The sequence below is a fragment of the Bemisia tabaci genome, chromosome 7 (assembly GCF_918797505.1).
Source record: "Bemisia tabaci chromosome 7, PGI_BMITA_v3".
Classification (NCBI taxonomy): Eukaryota; Metazoa; Arthropoda; class Insecta; order Hemiptera; family Aleyrodidae; genus Bemisia; species Bemisia tabaci.
Window position 1 is genome coordinate 4700096 of NC_092799.1, and position 12488 is coordinate 4712583.

General features: G+C 36.1%; 2 protein-coding genes across 4 annotated transcripts in view; one reads left to right on the plus strand and one right to left on the minus strand.

The window, feature by feature from the left end:
* The first annotated feature begins 50 nt into the window (after positions 1–50).
* Positions 51–3393, plus strand: LOC109035679 (uncharacterized). 2 transcript variants are annotated; one of them, XM_072302348.1, is made up of 2 exons: positions 51–272; positions 1362–3393. In XM_072302348.1, the coding sequence occupies exon 2, from the start codon at positions 1727–1729 to the stop codon at positions 2687–2689; it is 963 nt and encodes a 320-aa protein (XP_072158449.1). In that variant the 5' UTR covers positions 51–272; positions 1362–1726; the 3' UTR covers positions 2690–3393. The 2 variants fall into 2 exon arrangements, with proteins under 2 accessions (XP_072158449.1, XP_018904935.1); XM_019049390.2 differs by having other exon boundaries at positions 51–238.
* Positions 3394–4883: 1490 nt separating this feature from the next.
* eIF5 (eukaryotic translation initiation factor 5) overlaps positions 4884–12488 on the minus strand; it is a 45755-nt gene continuing 38150 nt past the window's right edge. For both annotated transcript variants that reach the window (XM_019049365.2, XM_019049366.2), the window contains 6 exons: positions 11895–12179; positions 10890–11050; positions 9860–10147; positions 8340–8477; positions 7113–7295; positions 4884–6155 (listed from right to left, as the gene is read on the minus strand). In XM_019049365.2, coding sequence (XP_018904910.1) covers positions 6039–6155; positions 7113–7295; positions 8340–8477; positions 9860–10147; positions 10890–11050; positions 11895–12179 — 1172 coding nt within the window. In that variant the 3' untranslated portion in view covers positions 4884–6038. The remainder of the gene's footprint in view (positions 6156–7112; positions 7296–8339; positions 8478–9859; positions 10148–10889; positions 11051–11894; positions 12180–12488) is intronic.

Here is a 12488-nt window from a genome sequence, read left to right on the forward strand (position 1 = left end):
ATAATCTTTGGATTTAGTCATCAAAAATAATACAATGACGTCATTTGTTGTTTTTTAGTCGCTTATCACAACTTATCAATGAAAATCTACAATTTTGGATAGTGTGGAATAGTTTTTTTTTTTTTTTTTCATTTTGCATATTATTAATTATTTTATGTGAATTGCCTCTGTAGCTGTGGCTCTATTCAGCCTCAGCTCCAGCTTTCAATTTCTCCAAGGATTACAGTTGAATCTTCAGGTAAACAGTACCTTCGTCAACACGATTACCTTAGGTCTGTACCTAAGCACGTCAGAGACAAATATACAAGAATCTGAGGAGAGGGTTCGTTTGGGATTCGGTCCTATCCGTTATTAGCAAATCTATAAATCCCAGAGTGAAGAGGAGGTCGCAGAGTAGTCATGAGTCTGAAATTTTGTCGGTAGATACTTACTTTTGCAGAATTGCATGACGGCCACTCAAAAGTGTCAAGATGAGCTTATATCATGTGCTGTTGTAACTCCTTCCAATTATACTCTTGTATACCCTCATTTCCAAACTAAGTGAGGGCTGTGTAAGGTCAAGTCCGCAAGGATATGAGAGAGAAGAGGTGCTGACTGAAACTTTGTTCCTCGCAGGGAGTGTCCTTTTTTCTGTCCTCCAGAGAATCAAGTTCTATATTCTGTCAAATAAATTGCATTGTTTCACAATTTCAGTCACAACAGCAGCAATGAGGATTAGCCAGCGTAAGGATTAGTATTTAAGGGCAGCTTTAGGGTGTATATTCTGGATTGGCGGACAGATTAATATGTTGGCTGCCGCGCCACTTGTATCAACTGGCCTTGAAAGGTTCTGCTAGGGCTACGCCGGTTGGTTTGACTGGAATGCGGTCGCTCGCGTTGCTAGGCTTCCGTGAGGCCTGCTGCTATCAGAGACATCCATAGGTATGCTTATGGCTCACGAACAGCCTAGCCCCAGCAAGAGAATGCACTACTGAACGTTCGTTTTCTTCTTTAAAGATACTTTGAAAAAAGGCTGTGGTGCCGGGGCAAATAAGTGCCTAAAACACAGCGGCAGTCAACAAGTGAAGGACTAAGTGTATTAGCTGGTGGATAAAAAGAACGAAAGTGCTATGTGTATGTGACCAGGCTCCAATCAGTATGTTTCCTCTGTAATAACCTTGTTGATCATGATCGCTGTCGCCTGAAATACAGAACAGACATACTTACGAGAAGAAAAAGATTTCAATGCTGAATTTCTTTAACAACGCTGTGTTGAGTTACCAGCACTTGCACACCAGAGGTAGGTATTGGGAATCAAGGCCTTCTCATTTTTTCCTCCCAAATATATTGAATTTAATGATAGAATCGTTTTGGTTTTTCAGGAAAATGAATGGGGTTCAATTGCATTCCGGCATTGGCGATGAAGTTGTCCTTGATGTATGAACTCAATCAATCATCCTCAGTTTGTGCGGATCATTAACTGTTCCTTTTTTCAAACTCAATTTTATCATCTGCCACCCTTAGTGCAATCTCAGTGGAGGCAAATCAAAATATTTATTTTGTAGCCCTTTGAATATAGTAATCCAAAACATTTAAAATTTTAAATGTTCTTTTCTTTTCAGGCCTGTAATTTCTACAATGCAGGAAGTGCTTTTTGTTTTAGTCAAACGAATTTCCCTAGTTACATAAATACTTTGTCTTAAAACAGAGCTCATTTTTTCTATTTGTAGCGAAATTTAAGTTAATAATGGCTAAGCCACTGTCCTTTCTTGAATCCCTCAATGATGTAAGGAAGTCCACCTGCCATGCTGGAGACTCAAAAAAATATGCCTGTCATGTATGCAACAAAACATTTTCACAAAGTTATAATTTAAAAAGTCATGCTGTGATTCACACGGGGGAAAAAAATTACGCCTGCGATTTTTGTGGTAAAAAATTTTACCAGAATTCAAATTTGAAGACACACATGGCAATCCACACAGGTGAGCGCAAGTACACCTGTCAATTTTGCAACAAGAGCTTCACCCAGAGCTCTAACCTTAAAACGCACATCGCCATCCATACAGGGCAGAAAAAGTATGTCTGCAGTTATTGTAACAAAGGTTTCGTTCAACACTCCAATTACAAAACTCACTTGGAGATTCATTCCAGCGTTCGCGTTCGAAATTTCCCATGCGCATACTGTGATAAATCCTTCACGCAAAAATCTAATCTCAAGTCTCATTTAGCCTTGCACACAGGTGAGAAAAAGTTCAAGTGCACATTATGTGAGAAGTCTTTTGCTCAACAGTCCAACCTGAAATGTCACATGGAAATTCACAGTGGTGAAAAAAAGTACAAGTGCCCTATTTGCACTAAACCGTTCACTCAAAGCTCAAATTTAAAGTGCCATTTAAAATTGCATGGTCAACTGCCTGGAAAATTGTCCTGCCAGTATTGTAAATTGGTCATATGGAAGGAAATAGATTTGAAAATGCATTTATTGTCATGTGAAGCCCGCTTAAGTGAACTTCAATCGAGAGCCAAGGACCTCTCTGTCAATCAACATTTTCTATCCTCCTTCAATTCATCCATATATTCCAATCAAGTTTTTTTTCTCAATCATGATGATGGTGCCACTTGTAGTGATGAAGAAACTAACACCACTGATCAAAATCCAGCAGATCCCTTGTCTTGTGGTACCAGTATGGACCAAGATGACAACCTTTGAAAATAGTCACTGACATGTTGTCTTGGTGTTAGTGAAGTAGAAATGTGATACATATTTAAGTTTTCTCCATCTTTTCTTCCCTATTTCCCAATTTTTGTCCTCCTTTCATCATTTGACCCCCTATTTTATTTATGTTTTTTCCTTCTTTTTTTAAAATTGTGATTTGCTTCTCCAATATGTAAGTTGATTCTATAATTATTAGGTTGACCCTACTCGGCCCCTCTTTTCCAATCATCGATATAATTCAAGCACTCTGTATTTGCAATCTTGATTTCTTAAATCGATTTGTCTGTACACAATAAGTTCGAGATGTATGCATGCACCTTCAGCTGTTGCTTTTATTTTTTTTTATGTTTTTTGCTTTTCCTTGTTTATATTTTATTTTCCTAAATGATTTTCTCTGTTAGCTTTGCAAGATACTCTCTGGTGCTTATGACTAATTATAGTATGAAGCATGATTAATGTTAATTATCAATTTAAATGAACGCACCAACAAAGTAGTAATTTACTTTTATCAGCCATTTCCACTGTGTACTCCAACAGAGGCTTTCTTGTAAGAAATGGTTGCACAGCAAGGCACATAAGCTCGGCTATGCTGACTGTTAGCTGTGCGTTGCTGTAACGAAGAGGAAAACAAAGTATGTGATCATGGCACAGCAAGATGGTTTCTGTCATTTTCGAAAAATAAAACCATTGATATCAAATCGTTGAGAACTTATCATTCAAGAAATTCCTGAAATTGCTTTCACTCACTGTAGGGATGCTTTTTCATATCTGAGAGTAACCAAGCAATATGACTAACAGGGTTCCCAGCCAATTTTGGGAAAAAAATCCCTGACTTTCAGGCCTTTTTCCGCGGAAAAAACTCAAATAAGTTGCCTTAAAAGAGACAGCGCGCTCGCACATTTCCCGATTCTTGTAAAAACTCTGTTTTCAACAATTTTTGATCTGGTTTAGCTTTTTTTTTTTATAAGAACCAGGCTAGGATAGTATCATAACACGAATGAAATTACAAAAAAAGTTAAAATATGTTGGGAAAAAAAAATGGCGAAATATAAATGCCTTCTTAAATGATACATGCATCCATGAAAGCAAATGATTTTTCATTTTGTTTCATTTACTCATAGTAGTATTGGTTTTGAAAAATAAATCCCATCCCGGTGTTGCTGCTATGCTAAGGAGGGAAGCACTGAACAGATTCTTTTAAAAAATAACCCAACCTGCAGTCTACGTTCTGCATACTTTTAAGAACTATTCTTAAAAAAACTGAGAAATGCATACATATATATTTTTTTAAATGAGCGTATTGTCGAGGAAAAGAAGGCAGAGTTACAAAAATATAACCTCTACCTTAGCATGCAGACATAGTTCTCAGCTAAGCGTAAGATATTCTAATAAGTATACTTGAAACTTTTACAATCCAATTAAATAATTAAGAGGGCTAAGGTTCATGGAAATCTTGCCCTGTAGGGAGAGCCACCGAACACTTCCGAGTGGTTCCGATTCGTTCTGAATGCCGATAAAGAGGATGAGTTGGCAGAAAATTCAAAATACAACAAAGGAGTTGCAATTTCAATTTTAATTATTTTATTTTTATTTGTTTATTTATTAATTTTTTTTTTCAGTACTTGAAAAAATTCAAGACTTTTCGAGCATATTCCCTGACTTTTCCAGGTTTTCCAGGCCATTTTTTTCCCCCTGACTTTTCCAGATCGCTGGGAACCCTGACCAAACTTCTTTTAAACAGGATTGCTACAGAATCTGGAAAATGAAATTCCCTGACATTTGAGAGTATGCGACATGGTTAAGAGGACATAATTTGAAACAGTTTCCACTGAACAGTTGTACAAAACGTCAACATACATTCCAGACAAGCAATTAGGGTAGCAATTTTTCTTAGGCGCTTTTGTCACCTCCTTGACATTTCACAGTTTTCCCTGACGGTAGCAATGCTGTTTAAATGCACCACTAAGGATAAATATTACTGATCCAAAAATTCCTGTGGTGATAAGGAATTTTTAACAAAAAATCATTTTAAAGTTCTTGCTTTCAACAACCACAAAAGGATGCGAGATCTCAGCGAAGCATGAATAAATACATACTCTTTACAAACAAGATTACTTTGACAACTACTTTCACTTAAATTTGAACCATAAAATTAAGGAACGGATATAATTAAAAAGCCACTTGAAACTAAGCAAAACATTGAATTTATTTTCCAGCAAAGTAGGAAGGGATAAAAATTAAATGAAACATTCACTAGAATTTGTAACACTGAAAAAATCCTCTGGATGATTGTGAACATTAATTTCAACCAACAGTGAACAGATTAATTTCCAAAAAATTCTACACAATTTAATTTCAACGCAAACAGCTTGAGGCCTCACTTACAAAGTTGCGTTTTTAGCACATTTGATTACTTGCGAGTGACATTCACTGGGCTGGGTCAGTGTGCATGTCCATCAAATGAGCAAGTTCTTTATTTATTAATGCCTACAATATTTATTAAAATAACAGTAAATAATAAATACATGATAAGAATTAATAGTAAAAACAACATAAATAATCTACTGGATCAAGCTATTCCGGGAATAAGGAGATGATAGCCAGGACTGCTCATTGTTGCTGCTGATTGAAAATCAAACTTCGCACTGTGGAGTTAACATTTATGCTCTTCAGATATTCTGACAACAATGCAGCAGCCTGCAGGAATATTTGACACATCAATCATTGCTTCTACTAGTCTTAGACATTTCGATCTTGATTATTTAATCACAATTCATTTCACCGAATAAAAAAAAAAACTGGATATAGAGAGAGAGAAAAAGTACTACGACAATCTAACTGAAAACCGTTTTGCAGACACTAGGAGTACTTAAATAAAAATTATAAAGTATAAAAAAGAGATTAAGAAAACATCATCGGATTTGTTGCACAAAATAAATTGCGCTGAAAATTAACAATAGTTAATTAACAAGCTTCAAGATTGCATTAATTTAGTGGTGTATTGAAACCTGTAGCGGAAGAGGTTAAAATACCGATTGCTGCACATCCAGAGAGTACAGTAGTGACCGTTTGTTCACTTTAAAGCCAAAATCTGCTTAGGTACTTTTAAGACAACTTAAAAAATATTGATTAAAAAAATTCAGAGGCTTTTTTTGTGCATACTTAGATGAACTTCCGGAAGGAAGCCGTACGGATCCTCTAAACCGCAGTGGGAAGGGGGGGGGAGAGGGAATTCTAAAATATAATTAGGTGGAAAGATCTCATATCAAATTATAAAAATAACTGGAAAAATTATACGTAGATATAAACATATATAAAATGAGGGTGATTGGATTGCGTATGTCTAGATTGCGTCAATGTCAACATCGTTTTCATCATCGCTTTCGTGGACTGCTGGTTTAAGCACAGTTTTGGCTTGCTCCTTCAAGGGTGATGCTTTAGCTCTATCATTATATTCAATCTGAAAGAAAAAAAGACGAAACAGAGTCAGAATAAGAACGAAATAGTTTAATTAATACATGACCAGATATGAGAAACGGGACTTACACTTCCCTCAACTTTTTGCGAACACTTCAACCACATGTTCCTGCAACCAAAGAACTTCAGGACTAAGATCTCTTTCTGTTTTTGAGATTTAAGGGTCAAACTTGCAACAATATTTTCAGATTTTCTTTCTCTGAGCATTGCAAAGAGATGAGGAAATTTGCTTGCCCCTTTTAACAAATAAGATCACTTATCGTCGTTCCCAAGAAAAACGATGTAACTCCACTGCAAATTTGCAAAACTGACTCAAACAATGTAATTTTTTACAAGAATATACCTATGCGATAATTTTCCGAAATATTTCTGATTTTTGCATGAGATAAGAAGAAAAATTAATGAACTTTAAAGTTAGAAATGACCAACATTCTCCTTGTAAAAATGTAATTTGGGAGGGAAAATTTAGCAACATTGAAAGATAGAGAAGATAAAACGAAAATATAAAAATTTATAAAATAACTTCCCTCCCATTCCTTGAGAAATATCGCAATTACTGCAGGGACCATATATCTTATATCTATCTACATGAAATTAATTAACAAAAATATGTCAAGAAAAAACGTTACATAAGATAATACATATTATTTGGAGGGCTAGGGTTTTGAAACTCTCTGTCCTTCGTTTCTACTCAAGTTCACGTACAAGCTTTCTAGGATGAAACAAAACAAACTAAAACAACAATCCCACACAATCTGAAAGTTTTGATGATCTAGGGCTGTAGTGGCTCCACTAAAAACTTCGAGAAGGAACCGTTTTTCTGACTTTCAAAATAAATAACACACATTATGTGTGCATTTGCAGCTAACCGATCAATAGTTAAATATTGGTTTGACACTGGTCAATACTGAGAAATATTAGTTACTGAAAGCATCCTTACCTCCAGATCATCTTCAGAATCAGTGTCTGATTCTTCCTCCTCCGCTTCCTTCAACCACTTCAAGAACGGCTCAGCTTGATTGTGTATTTCCTGCGACAGCTCCTTACTGACGAACTTCTTACTCACGTGGGATCCCCATTCAAGCAGCACTTTCTCTTCCAGGATATCATTGTCGTAGAACAGCTACCAGAAAACAAAAAGAAACTTAATCAGTTAAAAATTATTTTGAAGAACAATTTAACACACTTACGTTTCAAGTTTTACTATATCCTCCTCTGACGATTTCATGGTTGCAAAAAAGAGAAAAGACCAGGAAAAAGCAGGGTTAAGGAACACTCTTGTAAACATCGGGGAAAACTTGAGTAACACCAGCTTCGTAAAAAAATGTCGGTGTTATTTCATATTTTTAGGCATTTTTTGTCGTTTTTCAAATTGCCGGATGAGGGTATTTTCTAACTTCTCCTCCAGATTCCATAGAATATGGAGGGTTACAATTTGCTGCACCGATCTTATGTATTTATGTTCTGGAAGCTTACTATGAGGATAAAAAAAATTCACTTTTACTGAACTGCACATTTTTTCTTCTAACAATAAGAAAGAGATGAGAGGGAACTGAGTTTCTTCATAAAAAAGACACTGATTGGTTCAGGTAAATACTTCTAGGAGTTGGACAAACAACTTTTTTTTTTGTTATCAGGTTGATGGAACTACTAATTTGTGATGAACCATGGGAAAAGGGAATTCATTTTACAGAAACTGACTTTTCAGAGTGGCTCAGTCAATTTCAAATATTTGAAGTTTGAATTCCATACAGAAAAACACATAATAATAAACTAAAAAATAAGTTTCGAGACAAGTCCTTGAGAATTCAGCCAAAGTGGTTTAAATTGGGGGTTTGAACCCAGTGCTGTATAGAAATACAGGGTTTCCATAATTTCTTCATTTTACTACGTTCTGACTTTTCCTATGAGCTTCTCAACTTTTTCAGGTCGCCATAATTTTCCTGACTTAGAAGTTTTCCAGACTGCCAGAGACCCTGAATTAGGACCAGTTTCCAAAAGTTAAGACTGACGTCATTTCAATACGATGATACAATAATGTCTGCCTTGGATGTTCTGTTCAGAGTACTGTTTCTATCCCTACTTTCAGTTAGTGACGATTCAAAGCAAGTCTTGGTCATGAAATTATTACAAAAACTGTATTCATTTGTGATTGAATAAAGCCTACCTTCAAAATTGCAGAAACCTTCGGCAACAAAGTGTCTTTGTTCAAGCCGATCACTTGCTCAATACCGCCCAGCAGATACTTTTGAGCCTTTGTATTTTCATGAGTGAAACGCAGCAACAAAACTCTATGTTTCTTCATCTGGAAATAAAGAGAACCACAGATTAAGGAGAATTCATTGACTTCACTTGAACATTTCACAAGGGTCAGATTGTAACAAAATATCGAACCATTCATGATTCAGGGACTCGTTCTAGTGGCGTATGGCCTTTTACTTAAGTAGACTCTGTCTGAAGACTTAAGGTGATTCGATGGACGCCATATTTTGGCTCAGAACGGCATGCGATGTATCACATCAATTGGTTCCATTTTTTCGGCTACTCGTCATTTTTCTCCGATTTTGAGATCGAAACTCTATTGTCAGGAGACTGAAGCACTCACTTACCAATTTTAACAAAGAAATTCAACGTAATAAAGGCGTGGTTTTTTTAGAGACAAAATATCGCATTCGAGTGCAGATTCGATAACAGTATTGAATGCGATGTTTTCTCTCTAAAAAAACCACGCCTTTATTACGTTGAATTTCTTTGTTAAAATTGGTACGTGAGTGCTTTAGTCTCCTGACAACAGAATTGCGATCTCAAAATTGGAGAAAAATGACGAGTAGCTGAAAAAATGGAACGAATTGATGCGATATATCGCATGCCGTTCTGACACAAAATATAGCGTCCATCGAATCACCTTAATACTTTACAGCCCTGGAGCCATAAAATTCCTAGGATTATAAAGTTATTTTTAGGAAAGAGTTTTCCAGTCATACTTCATTTCTCAGACAGAAAATTATTTAATATCATTATTATTAATGCACTTTAAGCTCTCTGATCCCCTAAATTTTCAGTTTTAGACCGACACATTTTTTCAAATCTTTCAACCTAAAAATATTTTCAAAATTCTCTCAGTGTAGAGGAGCATCGTGTCATTTCCATCTCCAACAATAATCTACAACTCTACTTTCAAAGACAAGGAATGTAAAAACGTAATGCACGGACTGCACGAGATGTAGATGAATTAAATAGATAAAATATAATTTGCGACTCACTTACACACTGATATTTTTTTCAAGACAATTTTTATTTTATGCCGGTTTCAAGCAAGAACTCATCTTCAGCAATACAGGTAACAGTTTGAGAAGCTTCTAGCAGATGGCTGAACTGTTCAATCTGGAGTGATGTATTCATTGCCATTGTAACTCTTTTTCATAAACTAGAATATTATGTAAGTAGAATGCAGTGCATAGTATAGAAGTGGTATGTAGTATGTAGTATGGAAGTAAAATTTTTTTGAAAAGAATTTTAAAATGCAAGTTAATTTTCTTTTTAATTTATGAGCAGAGTGTCTACTAAAATTTCATTTTGGATTTTCCTGATACTTTTAAAAAATTTTAAGGTAGTTTTACCATTAGCGCATATTTTCTGTGTCTCTGATAAGCATATTCCTTTGAGAAAAAAAGCATCATTGATTACCTGAACATGTATCTTGTCGTCGAAAAGTAGCTCAGCAAGAACAACAGGCGCCTTGCTCTTGATTTCCAGACGATCTGCTAGTGAAACAAGTTCCTTAGCATCCAGCTTATTGTCCTCGAGCCCCTTCTTGACAGCATTGTAGAAGATATCGATACGTTCCGCTTCGGTTTTCTCCAAATCATCTGTGATGGTCAACCCCTTTGCTCCTTCTGTTAGATCTTGGAGTCGCGCTCTTACTGCTTCTTCGCTACAATCAACAACCCAATCTGCATCATCTTCATCGTCAGCCTGCACAACATAAACAAAATTGAGTGAGTTTTAGACTTAATGATACATTTCACACCTTCAAACCCTCCCAGGATAAATCTGGATTTATTCAGTCCTTTTTAAAAAAAGACTCTGACCTTAATCTTGCTAACGTTGTTAGTATGGACTAACTTTAACTTGCCCTTATCATGAGTTAATAAAATTAAACAGTCTGTTTAAAGGCCAAAATCGGGGTGCCAAATAACTGAAGAATTCATAAGTCTTCATAATTCCTGAATAGTAAGGTAACATTTTGGATTAAAACTCAAGATTTCCTTCAGTTTTCCTCTGGATTCTTTGGAGTTACCACTTTTGATGCAGATACCTTATTGTGTTTCAGTTTACCACAGGCTGATATTTTAACTGTACACTATCACAGAATGATGAAATTGAGCTATGCAAGCTATGATCAGCTCAAATGATGATGAAGAGATGGAGAGATTGGGGGGGGGGGGGGGGGCACAGCTGTTCTGGGGCCCTGAAGCATTATGTACACACCTTGGTTTCTAACACATATAAACAACAAATAACTAATCAGTAAAATGCTAAGTGAGAACAAATGGTACAGGAATGCTCCCGATTCATAAATTTAGTCAGTTTTTTTACCCCTCATCCCTCTGGTGCTATCATAAAGAGTATCCAGAAATAAAAGAGTACTGGCATCTCTCTAGGTTCTTGAATTTCACTTACGAAAAATCTAGAAAACCCAAACTTGAGAACTTACTCTTTTCTCCGGAGCTTCCACAATGATATCTGGTTCTTCATCAGATTTTGGAGAGCTTGATCGATTCATGTCACCATTTGTTACGTCACCGTTTTGCTTCTTGAGGCGTTTTTGACGCTTACCTTCAGTCAAAGAGGCACCCTGGATAGCATGGTTCACCGCTGGAACACAAACGATGAATTAAAAAAGATATACTCAGCCATTACAGATAAAAATTTTCACTGAAAAAATGTTCTTGTAATGAGCCAAATGGCTTTTGCGAGTTCGTATTTAATTTATTTATTTAGAGTTTGAAACAATGAGCTCCATGTACTTGTTGTGAAAGTCACAAGGTAGCTACATATGGAGGTAGCAAGGGATGGGAATGATATGGATGACCAAATTGTAAAACCAAGCCATTTTATTGCAGTGTTTCCAAATATCCGCTGCTATATTGTTCTTCCCGAGAGAAAAAGAAGTCTTTATAGCTTGAGATTTAAACAGAATATTTTGCTAGGAGGGAGGAAAAATCAAGGAAGTTTTCAAGAAATTACGTTGACCAGTTACCTGAAGATAAAATAAAGTATGACAGTAACGTCAAAACATTGCAAACAGAGATACATGGTTTTACACTATGGTCACTGATGTAGTCTTCTAAAACTGTTGAGAATGCATTTGACGTGTTTCAGAGATCTAGCAGCTAAGCTTTGTCAAACATTATTATTGTCTCCTACCATGATCCTTCCACCTTGGATCCGTGGTGAAATTTGCATTAGTATCTAGTCTTAAGCAAAAGGTACCAAGACTGAGATCTGATAATCTCAAATTATTAATTCAAGTTTCTAAGCTATGAAATCATTCCTGAATTACTTTGACTCCATGGACAACTAAAAAACGTGGAGGTTATTACTACAAGCTCACTGACCTCTATTTTCTTATTTTTTTGTTTCCGACAGATCGGACATTTACTGCAAAAATTTTTGTCATGGCAAAACAAGGAGTAACGGACTGAAATCATATACTTACTTGGAGGATTCTTCAAGATGAAAGTTATGAGCTTATGATTGCTCTCGATCAAACCATGATACCCACAAGCTTTGCAAGACTGATTGATGATATTGCGTTTGGTAGAGACATTGAGGTCCGTTTCTGGGTTATCGCATTCAGGACACAGAACAAACTTGCGAATGAATCCATCAAGCAAATCTTGAAGCTTGGAGGCCTCATGAGAACCATTCACAATGAATCGATCGTTTTTGAAATCGAATTGCGTTTGCGCTCCCAACTCACAGCCAAAGTACTTTGTCGGATCTAAAAAATGAATAAGAGGAATAAAAAGTTAGTATTCTGAAAGAAATTCTACTGCAATGATAGATGCATTTGATCATTAGGTACCATCAGAGCTCTAAAAGAGAGTAGTGAGGTTTCTTCCTGAAGGCTTAGAACAGAGCAAAATCTGTTCCGTTTTTTCACATGGTGGCTTTGTGGGCTTCTAGGCAAGGTATGAAATAAAGCACTACCCAACATGTTATCTCTTCAAAATTTCACAAGGAAGAAGAATCACACGACAGGAAGTCAAGGAATTGACTCCTGAGTAAGATACAAGTGTTTACAACGAAC

Coding starts and splice junctions, on each gene's coding strand:
- LOC109035679 (XM_072302348.1), top strand. CDS start 1,727: ATGGCTAAGCCACTGTCCTTTCTTGAATCCCTCAATGATGTAAGGAAG.